The 20,935-nt window shown below is 42.0% G+C and overlaps 1 protein-coding gene across 1 annotated transcript in view; it reads left to right on the forward strand.

Moving 5' to 3' along the window:
- PHLPP1 (PH domain and leucine rich repeat protein phosphatase 1) overlaps window positions 1–20,935 on the forward strand; it is a 226,237-nt gene that overhangs the window by 117,603 nt on the left and 87,699 nt on the right. Inside the window, exon 3 of the mRNA XM_008170599.4 lies at window positions 661–786. Coding sequence (XP_008168821.3) covers window positions 661–786 — 126 coding nt within the window. The remainder of the gene's footprint in view (window positions 1–660; window positions 787–20,935) is intronic.

Consider the following 20,935-nt stretch of genomic DNA (forward strand, 5'->3'; position numbering starts at 1 on the left):
TTTCAGGTCATCCATATACCTTGCTGAAGGCCTCTAGCAAAAAAAGAGACGAGGACTTCTTGTTTTTACGTGTTTGGAATATCCAGACAAAACTAAACATTTGATGCTGGTTTTTATATAAAAGGAGCAGCAAAGGGCACAAAATATTTTTTGTTTCACATTCCACTGTTAAAGGCTTATCAGCAAAATACTTGTTTAAACTAGAAAAGAGTTATTGCCAAACTCCTCTACCTTCCCTGCCCTACCCACAGCCCATCAGATTTACATATCTCCCACTCCATTTCACAGTAGGAAGAAGCATGTGATTATTACACTTTTTTTTTAAAATGCCAGAAAATAATTGGCTTTATGGCAGTTTAATTTTGGAAAAGTCTTATGATATTCAAGTCTTAAGAATTATCCAGATCTTTATCTTCAACTGCAACAGTACATTTATATAACTTAATTCAAGAGTCCTGTTAAACAGTTCAGGTTTCTTAATCTGTTGCTTGCATGGGTTTTGTGGCTCCTTGACACTGGATTAATTAGATTGCAGGCTTAACAATACTTAATGAGGTTTTTGTGCTGCTCCTCGGTTTCACAGCTTCACTTTGCCTTGCTGGTTGCACAGTGACTCTTTCCAAATTTTATGCAGTAATTATTTTATCTTTTTAAATACAGGTGGAAGAAGTGAAAAAGCACCAGCACTGTTTAGCATTTAGTTCCTCTGGACCTCAGAGCCAGACCTATTACATTTGTTTTGATACCTTCACGGAGTATTTACGGTGGCTTCGACAAGCATCCAAGGTAAGAACACCTCTAGCAACTAGAGTTCTCCTTTGTTTTCTACTTAAGAAAAATGTTGCTCACTTTCACCATAATGGCATAAACGGTTGTGGGTCTGTGGCTGGAGTGAGGGGTATGTGTGGGTGTGGTGTGGTGTGTTAAACTCCATTTGCCTGCAATGTGTAAATAAAGAATGCTAGCCAGATTTACCACTTTCCTCCTCACTTTGGTGCAGCTCACTAATGTAGGGAATAAGGCCATTAGAATAGAGAAGGTCAGTAACATCTCTTTCCAACATTTCAATATGAAAAGTTATGTTTCAGAAGTAATAAAAGCTGTGGTAATGTAAGATGTGTAGAGAACCCAAAGACAGTGCTAGAAACTTCAAGAACCAGTTGGAGGAGTTTCTGTTGGGAATGCTGTGCTTCACTTCTGTCTTAAAATAGGTAAAGTTTAGTGACTGGCAAGATATCAACATATTTCCTATTGCTGATCAGTTAGTGTTCTCCAATATACTGTATTTTGGTACCTATTCAATATCCTATCTTATCAGGGCTGTAATTGACTATGCGGTCAGATTATTCATCTACCAGTGCTAGTCTCTCCACAAATGGAGCAACCCACCTTCTAGCTGAGCTGATGAATTTCTATTTCAGAGCTCCTTTGTATTTGCCTTGTGCTGGAAAGACTGGGCATGGTGAGGACCCTAGTTCAACATGATCTGTTCTCCCCCACTTCCCTCAGTGGAATAGCTCTGAACAGCAGTTGTGGCAGAGTTCAGAGCAGCCCTGCTCTTTCTCCTGTCATTCTGATAGCAAAGCAGCATAAGGTGGTGCAGTAGGAAAAGCCAGGCCAGGGGACTGGAGGTACTGAGGATACAAGGGAACCTCAGAATAAAAGAAAAGTAAATCAATAATTGAACAGAAATCCCACAATGCAATGGGCAGGGTGAGGCAATAAGGGAGAACTAACTAAGCTGACGCTAAAACACTTTCAACATCAGTCCAAAAAGGTTTAGATTCCTGTCTATGCCTTACGGTGTGTGTGATGGGGAGGCCCACTCACGTTTAAAAATGAAATCTCTGAGCATGTTAAAGTAGAGTTCTGGACTTAAAAATACATCACGTGTGTTAGAGCAGGCTTTGCCAACAGAATTTAGGTGTTGGGTTTTTTTGTTTTTTGTTTTTGTTTGTTTTTTTTGTTTACACCATTTGCATTATTAACCTCTTACTATTTGGTGCCATATTACCTTGTCTTGAGAGGTTTTCTGCAATTGTCTTTTTCTCTATTATGCTAATTTTTTCCTATCTACTCCTTTAGTTGGGTTCTCTGCGGTGTCTGATAATAGCTCATATTCCTGTATCTTGCGCACAGAAGGGTAAAGAATGTTTCAGTTCTTTTGTCACACTGGTTAAATATTTTTCTCTTTTGGTTTTCCACTGTATTTTTAATGTTCATTAATTCCATATTTAGTAAGAGACTACTGGTTTTTATGTTCTTGATTGTATTAAGGTAGTTTGTGTGATGTTTTTTGAAGAGATTTATAGATTTATGGCACTCTAGATCATTTTCAGTGTGGCTTTTCCAAAAGGCAGTATACTTTTTCTAGTGAATGTTTGAAGTATTGGTTTTTAAAGAGGATTGTTAATTTTATGCTCCTATAGTAAATTGAGTTGAATTATGTTGTAGCTTTCTTTGGGCAGTAAATGTTTGGGATTTTTTCTGGAATAGAATGCCCTTTATGCATGTTCTAGTAGTTCATCTATTGTAGGATTTTGTATCGCTCTGACATTGGAACACTAACCTAAAATTCCCTGACTTCTTACTGTGAAGCCAAGATATGCATGGTTTGCGGTCTGCTCTGATTTCCAGTTTTGAGCTTGTTCTTGTTATTCAGTTGATCTTTATATAAGACAAGTGTTCTTTCATCTCCAGTGGCTCAAATCTCATGAGTGAGGATAAACAGTGTAAAACAATGAACTTCAGAAGTAGAAATAAATGGCAGAAAGTCCCATTGAATTACTGACAACATAGGCTTGTTCTGTACCATGCTGTGCTTCTCTCTTGCTCTGTCTCACCCATATGACTAACAGTATTGGGAAGGTAGCCAACCTGAGGACATCTCCCTATATAATCATGACATCTTCCCTTTTTTAAATGTTGGGGGAGGAACTCCAAGCCCAGAGCTTGTAGAAGGCTTTGAGTGCCAGAACTGAGGAAAGCCACTAATATTGCCAGTTCAACACTTAAGTATGTCGACAGCAGCACATAGCAAGTGAAAAATTGAGAATTTTTGTTTCATAGTTACACGTTCATCTAACTATATCGCTCTGTTCCAGTAGTATAGCTGCTTTGTAGATTCACATCTTTCAGACAGGACTTAATATGTGTTGGAATGAAGTTTCTCTAAACTGTTTTGTAAGATAAATATGGAAAACACGTGATATCAGCTCAGCTGAATGTGTTGGTGTGAGAAGAATCATTCAATAACAGAATAGTATGTTACTGAAATAGTAAAACGATCAATAACCACAAATTTAAATCTTTTGGCTACTGATACCAGTACCTGTAGAATTTAATTTAGAAGATGAAACAAATAGTTCCTTAGTTACATGTACAAAAGGGAAGGATGGAAGGAATCTACCAATGTGGCTTAGCCAAATGGAGCCCTTCTGTAGCAAAATAAACCCTCGCCCTGTATTTCCATTTCTGTATTTATCTTAAAGGATGCTACCTATTTGAAAGCTAGTTCAGTTGAAACTGATTTCAGGCACTCAAAACACCCTTGGAAATGGTGAAATACAAATGTACTGTTTAAATGTACAAAGTAATCTGGGGGGAGGGGCGGGGGAATTTTCTCTAATCTTTCATTGTTAGCTTTTAGGTGTAACTTTGTAACAGGTTAAATGTTTTATATAGAAGTGATCTATTTAAAATGCTATCCACTTTTAAATTATTGTTTTTGGAGCAGGGGATGTATGAAATTTGTAGTCATAATGTGAATACTCATATACTCACTGAAATTGTGTTTTAAAATACATTCATTACTTAGTGGCATCTATTTGGATTTTTATTAACACTCAACATTATTAAATTGACTAGTATTCAAAAGCACTTTCAGACTATCCTTTACAGATGTAAAGTAAAATTGTGTTGTCCCTAAATAGTATCTGTCTGATGGGTTTCAGAGTAGCAGCCGTGTTAGTCTGTATCCGCAAAAAGAACAGGAGTACTTGTGGCATCTTTGAGACTAACAAATTTATTTGAGCATAAGCTTTCGTGGGCTACAGCCCACATCTTCGGATGCATAGAATGGAACGTATATTGAGGAGATATATATACACATATAGAGAGCATGAAAAGGTCGGAGTTGTCTTACCAACTCTGAGAGGCCAATTAAGTAAGAGAAAAAAACTTTTGAAGTAATAATCAAGATAGCCCAGTACAGACAGTTTGATAAGAGGTGTGAGAATACACAGGGGGAGATAGATTCAATGTTTGTAATGGCTCAGCCATTCCCAGTCCCTATTCAAGCCTAAGTTGATTGTATCTAGTTTGCATATCAATTCCAGCTCAGCAGTTTCTCGTTGGAGTCTGTTTTTGAAGCTTTCTTGTTGCAAAATTGCCACCCCCAGGTCTGTCATTGAATGACCAGACAGGTTAAAGTGTTCTCCCACTGGTTTTTGAGTGTTATGATTCCTGATGTCAGATTTGGGTCCATTAATTCTTTTGCGTAGAGACTGTCCGGTTTGGCCAATGTACATGGCAGAGGGGCATTGCTGGCACACGATGGCATATATATCACATTGGTAGATGTGTAGGTGAACGAGCCCCTGATGGCGTGGCTGATGTGATTAGGTCCTATGATGTCACTTGAATAGATATGTGGACAGAGTTGGCATGGGGCTTTGTTGCAAGGATAGGTTCTTGGGTCAGTGTTTTTGTTCAGTGATGTGTGGTTGCTGGTGAGTATTTGTTTCAGGTTGGGGGGTTGTCTGTAAGCGAGGACAGGTCTGTCTCCCAAGATCTGAGAGTGAGGGATCATCTTTCAGGATAGGTTGTAGATCTTTGATGATGCGCTGGAGAGGTTTTAATTGGGGGCTGAAGGTGACAGCTAGTGGTGGTCTGTTATTTTCTTTGTTGGGCCTGTCTTGTAGGTGGTGACTTCTGGGTACTCTTCTGGCTCTGTCAATCTGTTTTTTCACTTCAGCAGGTGGGTATTATAGTTTTAAGAATGCTTGATAGAGATCTTGTAGGTACTTGTCTCTGTCTGAGGGATTGGAGCAAATGCGGTTATATCTTAGAGCTTGGCTGTAGACAATGGATCTGTCTGATATGTTCTGACAAATGAGAATTAAAAACTTCACTTACTAGTATATTCAAAAAATAAAATGCATCATAAATTTAAGAAACAGTCACAGCACTAGATATGTTTACAAAAAAAATTAATTTTACTTTTCAATTACAAAAATCTTAAATTAAAAAACCATTAGGTAGTAGTGTTTATACGTGCTTCAGGAAAAATTCTCAGATCTTGTGCACTTTTATATAACTTTATAGTTTAATCTTGAAAACTGACTTTGCAAAGGATTGCTTGCTTTGACAGCATTTTTGTACGGAGGGTGATGAGTGACTATTTTAATAGCATGTTAAAGAAAAAAATCCCTAACAAATCATATATGCAACAGGAAAACATTGATAAGGAAACAGATTTCATTCAAGCTTCAAAACAATTAATGGGTGAATTGTTTGCATCCAATAATTGAGTTAATTTCCATTTCTTATTTTACTCTGGAGACCAAAATGAATTCCCCTACCTTTCTAATTCTGCCTATCACTAGTTATCAGTGAAAGGCTAAAAGTTAAGATCGTGGAAAACATGACAATGGGAAACATGCGCATGCTGTTGCTTCTTTAATTTAAAAAGTTTAATGTTAACTAATGCTCAAAATAAAAACAAGGTGATTCAAAGTGTGCATTAGCAAAGACTGCCCTTTGCTTTCACCCCCAATATATTTTCTGTTTTTTTGTTAATGGCTTTTGGATAGGTTTTCATATGTCCTGTGCACGCACACGTTTAAACAGTGAGGCGGGCTGACAGTGTGTAGACAGAAAAGACTGAATTATGGGGGGAGGTAGAAGTGGAGGCGATTACAGTGAATTCTGCTCAAGACTGAGATTCAGTGGGGTCACTGCAGAAATGCTGACCTAGATATGGAACTTGGTGACACACTTACTCCAAATAGGTCAGTTTTAAATATGCTGATTTAGCCTCAAATGGAATGCTTTTAAAAGCTGGAAATGTGCATGCTCCTCATTATTGATAGCCTTTTTCTACACTGCATCAGAACTTTAGTTTTAATTTCTAAATATTGTAATTATAGTTTGTAGGTTGTTTAAAAGGCTTATAAAGAGGATTCAGTTTTATTAATCTACTATATTTACCCTATTGTCAGTCTGAAAACAAGTAGGGTGTGTGTGTGTGTGTGTGTGTGTGTGTGTGTGAACTTGTTTCCCTACTCTGATATTAACAGTATTTTATGTTGTCTACATTAACTTGAAATCAAGATGCTGATACTTGTACAGGTCCTTAGTGCAAGTGATTCAGGTTAAGCAGTTGATTCTGGACTGTCACTGTACACATTTTCTACAGGAATAAGAGGAGAAAGAATGTAGTAGTACTAAACAGCAAAAAGAAGAAAACATTAAATTGGAAAGGTTGATGGGGAGAATACCAGAATGTTGATCGTTTTGAACACCTTATACCTTACAGCATTAATTTGTAGGCAGAAAAGACTGAACTGAGTGGGGAGGTAGAAGAAATACCTTGTATTAATGGCTTTTCACAAGACATTGGAACTTAAACATTCCTTTTCACATTTTGTGAGGGACTTTCCTTAGCTGTTTGATGAAATTACCAAGGGAAAATATTAATACCCCTGCCACATAGACCAATTTATTACCCACTGTGCATGTGGGTGCCATTCCACCTCATGAAGAGAACACTGACCTGGATCAAAAAAGTGTGTGTGTGTGTGTGTGTGTGTGTGTGTGTGGTTTGTGAGGCTATGCTTAGGAAAAGCTAACTCCCACACTCTTGTTACACCGGTTTGAGTCACAGCCCTAACCAGGAGACTGACTGCAACAAGATGTCAATATGGTTCTCTCTCTTCCAAACAAGGACACCAGCAGTACATCTCTATCTGATACCCTGTCTCAAAGTACCTAGTGACAGATGCTTTTCCATGGAAGAAAAAAACATGTAGTGTGCTCCTATTTAAATTGTACAATACTATGCCTTACAGAGAAATGGATGTTCTTCTCCAATAGTAATATGCTCTGGAGCATGAGGATTCATAAGTCCTTTTTATGCTAGCTAAATTGTAGATATCATTAGTCACCTAGTACTTGTACAGCACTTTCATGTCTTCAAGCTGTTTTACAAACATGACTATTACAAATACCCAAGCTGTTTTTTTGTTTTTTTTTTTTTTAAGAAAAAATTGCCCTGTGGCGATGACTTCCATGGATTTATTATACATTACATACAAAAGTATTTCCATTAAGATATCTTCAATGTGTTGGCTGTTTAGTTTAATTGAGCCATCCTCCTCCTTTCCAGTAATACCAGAATAAAGGCAGAGGACGGCTCTGGGCAATTCTAGCTGCTTTGCATTGTTTGAGTGGCATGAAACAGCCAGGATATACAATGAATATGGCCATAGAAGTTAAAAATAAAAGGCTTAATATTCCATAACTTCCAGTAATTGGAAATGTCACGTGGTAACACGGGGTCCCAGGAGGAGGCAGTCAGGGGACAAGGAGCGGGGGAGAGGGTTGGGAGTTCTGGGGGGCTGAGGGGGGCTGTTAGGGGGTGGAGAGTGGTTGGATGGGGCGTGGGAGTCCCAGGGGTCTGTCTAGGGGTGGGGGTGTGGATAAGGGTTGGGGCAGTCAGGGTACAGGTAGGGGGTGGAGTCCTGGGGGGCAGTTAGGGGCAGGGGTCTTAGGAGGGGGCAGTCAGGGGACAAGGAGCCGGGAGAGGGTTGGGGGGGTCTGAGGGGGGGAAGTGGGAGGGGCAGAGGTGGGGCTAGGGCAGGATGGGGCGGGGCCAGGGCAGGACGGGGGCGGGGCTCCTCCCGTCCTCTTTTTTGCTTGCTGAAATATGGTAACCCTGTAACATAGGGTAAAATACATTACAAGATATTGTAATTTTATTGTAAATTGTAAATTCTCAATCTTAACTGCATCTTAATACAGCTTTTGTTTCTGAATTAAATGGAATCTTTACATTCTGGAGCACCATGTGGTGGCCAGAATAGGGACCCTATGCATGGGCCTACTGGGCCTAATGCTTAATCTGGCCTCGATTTGCCATGTGCTTCCAGTTGGTTGTCTTTACCAAGGTGATGGAGTTTCATTAGGTTATATACCAGCATTTCTAGTTGTGTGTGCACCAGGAGAAGTTCAGTTCTGCCTAATGCAGTAGAACCTCAGAAATACGAACACCAGAGTTACAAACTGACCGGTCAACCACACACCTCATTTTGAACTGGAAGTGTGCAGCCAAGCAGCAGAGACCCCCCAAAAAAGCAAATACTGTACAACATAGTACTGTTAAATGTAAACTACTAAAAAAAAAAAAAGGGGGTAAGCTTAAAAAAAATTTGACAAGGTAAGGAAACTGTTCCTGTGCTTGTTTCATTTAAGTTAAGATGGTTAAAAGCAGCATTTTTCTTCTGCATAGTAAAGTTTCAAAGCTGTATTAAATCAAGATTCAGTTGTAAACTTTTGAAAGAACAACCATAATGCTTTGTTCAGAGTTACGAACAACCTCCATTCCTGAGGTGTTTGTAGCTCTGAGTTCTACAGTACTCTCAGTTCCCAGGCAAAGCTCTGAGCAAGAGAGAGATGTAAGCTTGGGGGCAAATCTTCCTATATAAATAGGGTACACAAGTCTACATAGGCTATTACAATTTTCCTAGACCTGATAAACTGTGTGTGTGTGTGTGTGTGTGTGTGTGTGTGTGTGTGTGTGTGAAATTGTGGTTGAGGAACTTCATGATGGTTTAATGGTTCCTTTTTAAAGGGGCAATAAACATTAGAAAAGTGCTTTGCACAGCTTTAGTTTAGTCCAGTAACTAAAAGGTTAGTTCTCACTGTGTGCACATGTGCTAAGGAGCTGTTGTCAGTCTTGTTCCTATTTGCTAATAGGGACTCGGAACCATAAAAGGTATGTTTGTTGATGCAAATCTTTTAGTCTGATTTTTTAGTCTAGGTAAAGGTATTTGTATTAGCTGGGCATTTTCTAAAAGCGATTGAGATTGGCTGTTTTGATCTCTCATCCTTTGGCATTTTCTTGACTACACACTAGTGTTGAACTTATTCATAATTTGTGAAAGCAAAGTAAACCTGTAGTTTTGATTATTTTTTTAATATGTTTTGTCCTCCAATTAAGTAGCACACCATCCACCGGATAAGGGAAGATGGGCACATTGCAGTAGCATTTAATGTCCTACCTCGTAAGATCCACTGGTGGCAGCTTTAGGAAACTCTTATAAAATAGTTTTTAAACATATTTAAGACTTTTTCTAGTATGTGCTAGCTGGGCAGTTGGCCTTCCTGCTTTATTTTAATTCCTTTTTAATAAGGCAGTTGATTTCAAGGTAATTTTGGAGGCATCAGTGTGTCCTGTCTAACCATGCTTTGCAGTGTCACTTTAAATAGTATGGAGGGGAAGTGGCCGCATCATTACTTACTTGTAGTGGCTTTTGTTTTATAACATGCACAGAAGGAAATGTGTAGGGTACTAGCTGTATGCTGCTTTGAGGACTGTGGGGAGATTTCAAGCATTTATATGTAAATAAACTATTAAATTATTCATATCCTAAAAAAACTTTTCATCTTGGTTTCAATCGTGTAAGTATATTCCAAAATAAGTGACAGAAATGTAATCAGTGTGTATCCCCATGATGTGCCAATTACAGGGATAGTGCTGAAGAACTCAAAGAAATCAAATGTGTTGCTGATTAGTAAAGTAGCTTTGATTGTCACTTGTGCTTTGTTTATTTTTGAGGTAGCTAAAGATAATCAAGTTGGTGAACATTTTTCCTTTGGGCGATTTGGAGAAAGAAGTGGTTCGGGACTATTTAGAAAAGCTGGACGAGCACAAGTCCATGGGGCCGGATGCGCTGCATCCGAGGGTGCTAAAGGAGTTGGCGGATGTGATTGCAGAGCCATTGGCCATTATCTTTTAAAACTCATGGCGATCGGGGGAGGTCCCGAGTGACTGGAAAAAGGCTAATGTAGTGCCCATCTTTAAAAAAGGGAAGGAGGAGGATCCGGGGAACTACAGGTCAGTCAGCCTCACCTCAGACCCTGGAAAAAGCATGGAGCAGGTCCTCAAGGAATCAATTCTGAAGCACTTAGAGGAAAGGAAAGTGATCAGGAACAGTTAGCATGGATTCACCAAGGGCAAGTTATGCCTGACTAACCTAATTGCCTTCTATGAGGAGATAACTGGGTCTGTGGATGAGGGGAAAGCAGTGGATGTGTTCTTCCTTGACTTTAGCAAAGCTTTTGATATGGTCTCCCACAGTATTCTTGCCAGCAAGTTGAAGTATGGGCTGGATGAATGGACTATAAGGTGGATAGAAAGCTGGCTAGATTGTCGGGCTCAATGGGTAGTGATCAACGGCTCCATGTCTAGTTGGCAGCCGGTTTCAAGCGGAATGCCCCAAGGGTTGATCCTGGGGCCAGTTTTGTTCAATATCTTCATTAATGATCTGGAGGATGGCGTGGACTGCACTCTCAGCAAGTTTGCAGATGACACTAAACCGGGAGGAGTGGTAGATATGCTGGAGGGTAGGGATCGGATACAGAGGGACCTAGACAAATTAGAGGATTGGGCCAAAAAAAACCTGATGAGGTTCAACAAGGACAAGTGCAGAGTCCTGCACTTAGGACGGAAGAATCCCATTCGCTGTTACAGACTAGGGACCGAGTGGCTAGGCAGCAGTTCTGCAGAAAAGGACGTAGGGGTTACAGTGGACAAGAAGCTGGATATGAGTCGACAGTGTGCCCTTGTTGCCAAGAAGGCTAACAGCATTTTGGGCTGTATAAGTAGGGGCATTGTCAGCAGATCAAGGGACGTGATCATTCCCCTCTATTCAACATTGATGAGGCCTCACCTGGAGTACTGTGTCCAGTTTTGGGCCCCACACTACAAGAAGGATGTGGAAAAATTGGAAAGAGTCCAGCGGAGGGCAACAGAAATGATTTGGGGTCTGGAGCACATGAGCTATGAGGAGAGGCTGAGGGAACTGGGATTGTTTAGTCTGCAGAAGAGAAGAATGAGGCGGCATTTGATAGCTGCTTTCAACTACCTGAAAGGGGGTTCCAAAGAGGATGAATCTAGACTGTTCTCAGTGGTACTAGATGACAGAACAAGGAGTAATGGTCTCAAGTTGCAGTGGGGGAGGTTTAGGTTGGATATTGGGAAAAACTTTTTCACTAGGAGAGTGGTGAAGCACTGGAATGGGTTACCTAGGGAGGTGGTGGAATCTCCTTCCTGAGAGGTTTTTAAGGCCCGGCTTGACAAAGCCCTGGCTGGGATGATTTAGTTGGGATTAGGTCCTGCTTTGAGCAGGGGGTTAGACTAGATGACCTCCTGAGGTCCCTTCCAACCCTGATATTCTATGATTTGCTCATTAAAATAAAAGTTGCATGTAATCAAACTCAAATTGTGTCCAGAGGCTTCATTTTATAGATTGCGCATCTATCACTAACATATGATTTTGAAACTCATGATACTAAGCATGACCAAATATAAGGAAGTTGAAAATTTGATTCCGGTTTACTGATATCAGAAGCTTGGGTTTCACAGAGCTTTCTTAATACAAATTAGCAGTCCCAATCCAGAACGTAGAGGAGGCTAGGACCAATTAAACTTGTGGCTGAATAAACTGAAACCACTCCAGAGTTTTCAGGTTGGCATCTCTTTCCAGTTCTATTTAGCTAGTTCTGCCCATTCTTGGAGGCATCTCCACTCTCCTCTTTGTATCTGCAGAAGCTACAGTGAGCTTTACTTTTCCTACATAATTCAAGGCTTCAGAAACTTTGATCAGTTTGTTTGTTTGTTTTTTGAGGTGTCAGTGTGCATTGCATACAAGCTGCTCTCTAGTAGCTACTATTCAGAGCCAACCCTGAAAATTATTGCTCTAAACCTTTGGCCTCATCTCGGATAAGTCAGAGAAAACAGCAGCACAGCACATCCAAAACATGCAAAAAGAAAAATCCTGTGTAACTTAGAATATTGTTTGTTACAGTACTTAACATTGATGTTATAGCTTTTTATTTATCTTCCAGTGAAAAATAAAAGCTCTGAACTACATTTCCTTGCATTTAATATGGTGATTGAGATGGTCACTTCTGAGTAATTGGACCCCATTTTCACTGTTCCTCATGCTTTGTCCCTCCCTGGTTGAGACATTGTTTGCTCACTCATCACAGAAAAGCATCATTTTTTTTCATTAAGTAAGAAATACAAGCCTGTTTTACCCCATGGGATTTTCACTGCATTACGAATTTCATAGAAACAAATCAATACCATATTGAACAGCATCAGGGATAAGATACTTTTTACAATAGCAAAACACAGGCTGTGTTTCTTCACATTCAGATTGATAGTTTCTTTGATTTTTAAAGCATCTCGTCTAATTTTGACAATTGCTTTTTTTGATGGTTTTTGGGATTGCTTTAAGTAAACCAGTCTCCTCCACACATAGACATAATGTTCAGATAATGCCTCTCTGGAAGTCGAGGTCTAAAAATAAACCCACAGTTTCCTTTTAGTGGTGATTTCAAGTACTGAAACATAAACAAAACCTCCAGTTTCCACACCGGATCTTAACTTCCTTTTTTGTGTATGTATGAAACCTTGAATATTAAGACCTTTGGTCCCTAATAATATCTAAGAGTTCCTGTCTTTGATGGTTTATAGTATGTTTATTCATTGATGACACTTCCTGAAAAAATGTGCAGTTCAACTCTTTGAGTGCGATGCAGGCAGTGGGCCTAGTTTTTGTGTTCTGACATTGTCCCCTGAAATAATGCAGGTGAAAAACCCCCACTTGCCCTTCAAGGAACTACTCCATTTTCCCAACAAGATTCATAGGTGCTGGAAGTAGGGGGGGGGGTGCTGCTGCACCCAGGCTTAGTGGTTTCTGTTATATTACAGGGTTTACAGTTTACCCCCACCCCACTATACAAATTGTTCCAGCATATCTGACAGGATTTATACTTTTCTGTTAAATAAAGTTGAAGCAAGAAAAATAACTTTGTGGAGCCCATACTATATTTGTGTCCCTGGAAGAACAAAAGAATGATCAAAACAGGTTTGAAAATTGCTGTGTGAAATAAGAATAGACTAGGGTTTTATTGTAATCGTAAAGCACTTAGAAGTGATTCTCTTCCTCTAATACCTATTGCTGTGTTCTGTGCCCTCAGAGTTGTTAGAGGTTAGTTGCCATTTCAATTATGAACCTCAGTTTTCCAGGGTTTATAACATGCCTGTTACCAGGATGGGAGTGAAGCTTCGTATTCAGGCTGACTTAGACTACAGGTTCTCCCCACCTATTACAATAATTGAGATCTTTACAAATAAGACTCCAAAGTACGTGACATGGTTAGTGATTTGAAGCTTTTAATTTCCTTGTTTCAATTAAGCTGTGGCTTTTCCAGTGGAGGGGAAAACAAAACAAATGTAGCAACCCTGTGATCCCCTTTCTAGACTGCTGCCTTTAGTTAATAATACATCTCTACCCCGATATAACGCGACCTGATATAACACAAATTCGGATATAACGCAGTAAAGCAGCGCTCCGGTGGATCAAAGCAAGTTCGATACAACATGGTTTCACCTATAACGTGGTAAGATTTTTTTGGCTCCCGAGGACAGCGTTATATCGGGGTCGAGGTGTATATGCAAAACATTGCAGCCAAGAGTGAGAACATGAAAAGTGGTCATTGCACACATGAAATAATTTTCAAGCACAATCATACATTGCCATCAAATCAGTCCTAATTAGGGTTGCCAACTTTGTAATATTTAAAATACAGATACTCCAGCAGTAGTGCCAGTACTTCCCCCACCCTGCCTCTTCCCTTGAGGCCCTGCCCCTGTTTGGGGGAGGAGGGGAAAGAGCAGTGACTCGCTGCTTTTCCCCCCCGGGTCAGGAGGGACTCACTTGCGGAGCCAGGGCTGGAGTCGCAGCTGCCCGATGCAGGTAAGAGGTGGCCCTGGCTGAGTAGGGGCTCATGCGTGTGACCCAGTGCCTCCCTCGCCCTCAGTAACTGGACTTTGGGTATCTGGTAAGATCTGACTGGACACTGTCCAGTCTCCTTTTTGATTGGACTTCTGGTCAAAAATGGACACGTGGCATCTCTAGTCCTAATAATAAATGTGATTCTACAGCATATGTTTGTATATTTAGATATACAAGACTTGCAGATTTTTCTGCTGAGTTAGAAATTGCATGAGGTCCTGTGTACGCTGATTTAATGTGTGGCACCTTTTAATACAGAAAGATCCCAAAGTGTATTGCAAAATACACACCTATTTCTGAAGTGCAGTCATCTTAGAGAGTTCCAGATAAACCTGTGTGTATGTGGCTTTGGGGAGAGGGCAGTAAGAAGGGGAATGGCTGCGGATCCAATTTTTGGATCTGCGCAGGGTATTTGCACAACATGAGGAATTGTTGAATAGTTTTTCATTTGGGGTATTTGGGTGGTGAAGGCATGGGAAGGTAAATGTCACACTCTCTCCACTACTTTACTTCTCATCTAAGGGTTGTTTTCTGGGAATGTCAAAAACCATGGAAGCCTGAGGGAATCTTTTGTAAGAGCGGACCTTTAAAAATCAGGTTAATGGCTTACACAGGGAAGGTAAAATAGAACCTTGGGCATCCTCGCTGCGACTGCAATGTTCAATCTTAAATTTTATTTTATTAATGGTGGGTTAGGATGCCTGGAGCTTCAGATAAAACCTTTTTATTCTTTTAAATCTAAATAAAATAAGTAGAAGTGCAAATTAACTTACCCCAAATCTTGCAAGTAACTTTGAAACAACTTGCTAAACAGTAACCTTTTCTACAAATAGAAACATCTGGTAATCTACTGTGATCAAAACAAGTAGCAGTTTGATATACTATCTTAGAACAAAACTGAGGGTCTTGGTTCAAGAAGCCTAAACAGAGCCAAAATCAGAGAGCCTCTTAAAAACCAAACCCGCGGAAGGAGGGGGAAAAGACTGCCACTTGTATCACAAAATGTTCTATGAATTTACCACTGCAGACATTGCATCAAAATAAGTTTAGGTTAGTGTAGGACTCTGATCAAGACTGAGTGCACAGCTGTGTGGAAGTGTTCCACCACAGATAGGTAGCTTATCTGGGTAATGGATTTGACATTTGTCTCAATATCTAATAGAACACATGGCTAGAAAAAAAATTCTTGAGTAAAAATTCAAACTGAAGTCTTAAATTATATTTGAGAGAGAGACCGTTGTCTGACTTCTCCTGAATGGAATATGAGTCAGAAAATAGTGACCTAGCCTTTTCAGCTAGCACCTTTTCTAAAGATGTCCCTTGTTGGGAGGGTAGGACCCAAGCAAATAAAAATTGTTGGACTCGCTCGTAATCTCCTCAACAAGAAGATGAAAGACTTCCCAGCAATTACTGCAGCGAAAATGACTCCAGCTGAAACAAATTTTTGGTGCTGGAGGACTCTGCCAACACAAAATAAATCGTAAAAACATGTTCTTGCTAAAACGAATTAGACTATTAAGAATATAGCTACTCCTGATGTCAGAATATTACGTCTTTCAGAAGGCATAGACCAGAGGTGGGCAAACTTTTTGGGCTGAGGGCCACATCTGGGTATGGAAATTGTATGGCGGGCCATGAATGCTCACAAAATTGGGGGTTGGGGTGCAGGAGGGTGTGAGGGCTCTGGCTGCGGGTGCAGGCTCTTGGATGGGGCTTGGGATGAGGGGTTGGGAGTGCAGGAGGGTGCTCCGGGCTGGAATTGAGTGATTTGGAGGGCAGGAGGGGGATTAGGGCTGGGGCAGGGGGTTGGGGCACAGGAGGGGGTCAGGGGTGCAGGGTCTGGGTGGCGCTTACCTCAAGCAGTCTTCCCCCTCCCACCTCCTACACAGAGGCGTGGCCAGGCAGCTCTGCATGCTGCCATGTCTGCAGGCGCTGCCCCTGCAGCTCCCATTGGCCAGGGTTCCCAGCCAATAGGAGCAGTGGGGGCGGTGCTTGGGGTGGGGGCAGCATGCAGAGTTCCCTGGCTGGCCCTACGCATAGGTGTCAGAGGCAGGATATGCTGCTGCTTCCGGGAGCTGTGCGGAGTCATGGCACGCGTGGAGCAGGGCAAGCCCCGGACCCCAGCGGGAGCTCGAGGGATGGATTAAAACGTCTGAAGGGCCAGATGCAGCCCCCGGGCCATAGTTTGTCCACCCCAGGCATAGACAGTAGCTGTTCTGAGTCTTGCAAATACTTGATCAAGCTATTATGAAGCATAAGGGATTACCATTTTGTGGCAGAAGAGGTGCACAAAGTGCTGGCCCCCGGACTGGACCCAAGCAGTGAACTTTATTTAAAAGCATAACTGCCAATATTTCCCAAACTTGGTTTTTCGTAAGGTTAAAAACTTTTGAGACTACCAATAGCATTTTTTCTTTTGTCTGTTTTCTATCTGTCCATACTCCTTGGACTGAATGGTCTTCATTTCAATCAGAAAATTACTTTCATTTGGCAGCTTAAAAAACAACATTAAAGGTCAACATCTAAGTTTGTCATCTGTGGCTTCCGGCGGCATGGACTGAATCATGGCTGTCCCTCTGAAGACCGATCTTAAAGGGCAGTGGTTCACTAGATGTTCCATGGCTCGACTTTTCTTCATATTTGAATATTGGCTGTCCTTAATTTTCCATTTGTGTAGTAGGTAATAGCAATGCCTTTTGTGGATCTGATGTAGTTTGCTGTGATCCATATATTGCATGGCATGGTGAAGCCAGGTAGTTGGTCTGTAGGATCCATGATTAGGTTATGATTCTTGATCCCACTGTTCTCCCCTAGCCTCCACCATTTGTGTTTTGGTGATAGTCCTGAGGTTTTGAAACCCTTGGCCACTAACCTGAAAGGGTTCCTGTACTAAAAGCAGCATCTCAAGTGTTTTGAGACTTGTAGGTGGGCAAGTCTGGGTGGGTTATTTTCTGTTGTGTTCTTGTATTATTGCTGCTGCTTTGGAGGGAGAGTGGTAAGAGAGATGCCAGGATGGAGAAATGCTGTCTTCGTGTTCCACCTGTACAAGCGCCATGGAAAGAAACACCTGAATGTCACCTTATAGACTCATAGACTTTAAGGTCAGAAGGGACCATTATGATCATCTGGTCTGACCCCCTGCATGCTGCAGGCCATAAAACCGTCCCTACCCCTTCCCTGGACTCTGCTGTTGAAGTCCCCAATCCTGTTTTTAGTGACTTCAATCGGCAGAGACCCTCCTGCTAGTGATCCCTGCCCCATGCTGCGGAGGAAGGCGAAAAACCTCCAGAGGCTCAGCCAATCTGCCCTGGAGGAAAATTCCTTCCCGACCCCAAATATGGCGATCAGTAAGACCCCGAGCATATAGGCAAGAGTCTCCAGCCTGACCCCTGTTAGCCATTATACTATTTACCTACCATTGCTTGGTTTTCCTTGACTACTATGTTTTACCATTAAACCATTCCCTCCATAAATTTGTCTAACTTAATCTTAAAACCAGACAGGTCCGTCGCCCCCACCTTCTGCGACATCAAACTCAGGCACAAGGATTTCCCAAAACAACTGATAGAGACCTCTGTCCAGATAAAGGCTGGGAACGATATTATCCACAAACTAGCTGGGGCCAGTGGGGGGTACAGATGTTCACCCCTTGTGGACAGCCACAACCTTAATCTGCTCTGTAACTGATTATTGTGTACTGGTGTGGGCAGGTAGCGTACATACACAACTTGTCTATGTGCAGTTCAGCCCTGCTGTTAGAATTGTCACATGAGTACTGAAGTCAACGCCAACTGAAAACTACTTAAAGTGAAGGAACTAAGTATATTCTGCTGTACCCAGTGCCTCTGAAGATTGCCTAACAAGGTTGCATGCTTCGGGATCGTCTATGCTGGGAAACTTACTGCCATATAGCAGTATGTGGTATAGTTAGACTGGTAAATATTCCCTCCCACAGACAAGTCTTGCCTGCAAAACCTGGAAGAATCCCAGGATTTCATCTTAAGTGTTCAAGAAGAAAGTTCCAAAAAGATGACCTTGAACAGGTGGGGGTGTTTGTATGTAGGCAACTATTTTTTTTTCATTGGTCTGTTTCAACAGTAATAAACTTTGTTACACCCTTGTCTAAAGTTCAAATATAAAAAAGCCAACTTTTTTAGGTAAGGTGAGAATGGATCAAGAATTTTTTTTGTACCAAACACTAAAGTTGGTGTTTTCTCTTGCATTAGGTTCCATGCTTAGGTTCTCTTGCAGTTCCATGCTTACATATAAAAGATGCTTTGGCTGTGGGGTAAGGTTGGCTTTGATTACTTCTGTGCTTTGAATAGCTGGCCTGGAAGGTTTCCAATGCAGTAGTGTTCACTGTTATCCTAGTTTCCTATAGGTCTGTATCACTGTTACTGGAGCAAGAGTCAGAATTAATGATGCACTGAAGTATGTAATGACTAACAGAATGTTTAAAAAAAAAAATCTAAAGGGGGAGAAGATTAAAATGCTTACATAAAAAGGCCAATATAACAAGTTTAACTTAACAAAAATCACCTTAGCACAAACCAACTTTGTTAAAACCTTATTTCTTCTTTGAGTAGCATCCCTATGGGTGCTCCACTGACGCTGTTGATAAAACTTTGGTAGCAGTCCATCCTGCTCATGCATGCATTGTTGCCCGCCTGACATGAGGTTAGCCAGTGTGCGCGGGCACTTCTCAGTTCCTTCTCAGCCACCTCTGGCTAGAGATGGAGCTAGAGCTGTCAGTTCTCAGATTGCTAACTCTTAGAATTGCTAATTTTAGCTTCTTTTGAAGTACTTTTGCTTTGTTTACATTTTATTTTGGCCTTTGCCTTTAAAAAAAAAAAAGGGGGGGGGGAGAATATTTTCTTCCATCAACCTCCTGTATGGGAAGCCCCCAGGACAAGGGTATGCTGAGCTCTCTGGGCTTCAAGAAGTGCCTCAGTTGCAAGGAATCTATCCCAGTGACCGACGGAACCTCCCAATGCATTCGCTGCCTGGGAGGGGGAAACATTCCACAGAAGTGTGGCTTGTGTTAGCAATTGAAGCACAGATCCAGAAAGGACAGAGAACTCTTATTCATGGAGTCAGCCCTTATTCCGGAGTCCAGGCGGGAACCCTCACTGGAACCCTCTACTTCGAAGAGAGATGAATTCAGAGGCACACCTGCGAGCTACTCATGTACGGCCTCTAAGAAAAGGTCTGTGATTCCTCATAGTGAACCCGATTGAGCCGAAAACAATCTGTGACTCGGTCAGTATCACCGGTACCGATGGCACCGAAGCTGTCTAAATCTGGTACCCAGGGCACATGCAGTACGAACCAACAGGGCAACTCGGAATGCCTAAACGCTCAATGGGCGCAGGCAAAGAAGCATCAGTACTGTGCAGAAGAAAGAAACGTAGAAAATCCCCCCCAGGTAAGGCTCTGTTGGTACAGTCATCAACATAAGTACTGCCGATGCTACACCGATGAATCCTGCTTTAAAGGTCCATTTCTGCGACACCGTCAATACAAGCCTCGTGGCACCGACCGCTTCTATCAGTACCAATGCCCTCTCCACTGACCGATTTCCAGCGTGTAATGGATCTTTTGGTGTCCAACACACCGGACTCTCCTCTGTCAGTACTGGCGCCCTGGTACCGAGTTCACCCAGAGCCTTTGATTCATCGACCTCCTGCCATGCCTCCCCTTTTCATCATCGGAATCAGAAAGTGAGCAGGAGGACTTAGTTTCCCAACACTCTTCACGCACCATACGGAGCCCCAGCTTCACTACGGACGCTGGGCATACCACCCCTCTGACCTGCAGTCTCCCTAGTTTGAGCATCTGTGGTACCAATCTCCGGGCCTCTTCCCATCACAATTGCCTCTGGCCCCAACAGGGCCAAAGGCAATAGGCCGTTATTACTACTAGTGTGGCCTACCAGCAGCCAAGGAAGTGCCCTCCTTCAGCCGCAGCCTCGAGGGCCTCTGAACTCCCTGAGCAGGCTAGGGAGGAACCAGAGGTGGAAGTTGAGGAGGAAATTACTCTTCCAGCCCACTTCTCATCATCATCACCAGACGAAATGGTGATGCCCCCTTTGCCATCTATGTTGGATGACTTTAAACTGTTCCAGGACTTGGCACAGAGGGTGGCAGAGGCACTCCAAATACCTTTACAAGAGGTGTCTGGGTAACATCACAAGCTGGTGGACATTCTCCATTCCTCCACCTGCTCCAGAGTTGCCCTTCCTATTAACAAGGCTCTACTGGACCCCGCCAAGGTGATATGGCAGACTCCCCACGTCCGTCCCACCAACTTGTAAGAGACTGAACAAGAAGTATTATGTGCCAGAAAAGGACACGGAATTCTTTTTTCACACCTGCCTCCCAGTTATATCATTGTGGATGCAGTTAACACTAAAAGCCGCCAACACCACTTTAAGTCCACCCCTTATGACCGGGACTGGAAGCACCTGGACTTGTTTGGCAGGAAGGCCTACTCCTTGGCCACCCTTCAATTCAGAGTTGCGAACTATCAAGGCTTGTGGGCTAAATATGACTATCAGAACTACATGAAGCTTAGTTCTTTCATTGAACAGCTCCCTGATTCTCAAGGACCAATTTAAAGCCTTGGTTAACAAGGGCCAGCTGGTGGCAAAAAGTCTCTAGTCTACTCTTGATGCACCTTTCAAGGCAGCACATTCTATTTCAACTGCCATTGTGATGAGACTGGCCTCATGGCTTCATCTCTCCGGCTTCCCCAAGAAGGTCCAAACAATGAAGGACCCAGCTTTTGAGGGAACGAAATTATTTGCTGAAAAGACTGATGAGTACCCAGACTTTAAGATTCAGGGGCCA

The sequence above is a fragment of the Chrysemys picta genome, chromosome 2 (assembly GCF_011386835.1).
Source record: "Chrysemys picta bellii isolate R12L10 chromosome 2, ASM1138683v2, whole genome shotgun sequence".
NCBI classification, from domain to species: domain Eukaryota; kingdom Metazoa; phylum Chordata; order Testudines; family Emydidae; genus Chrysemys; species Chrysemys picta.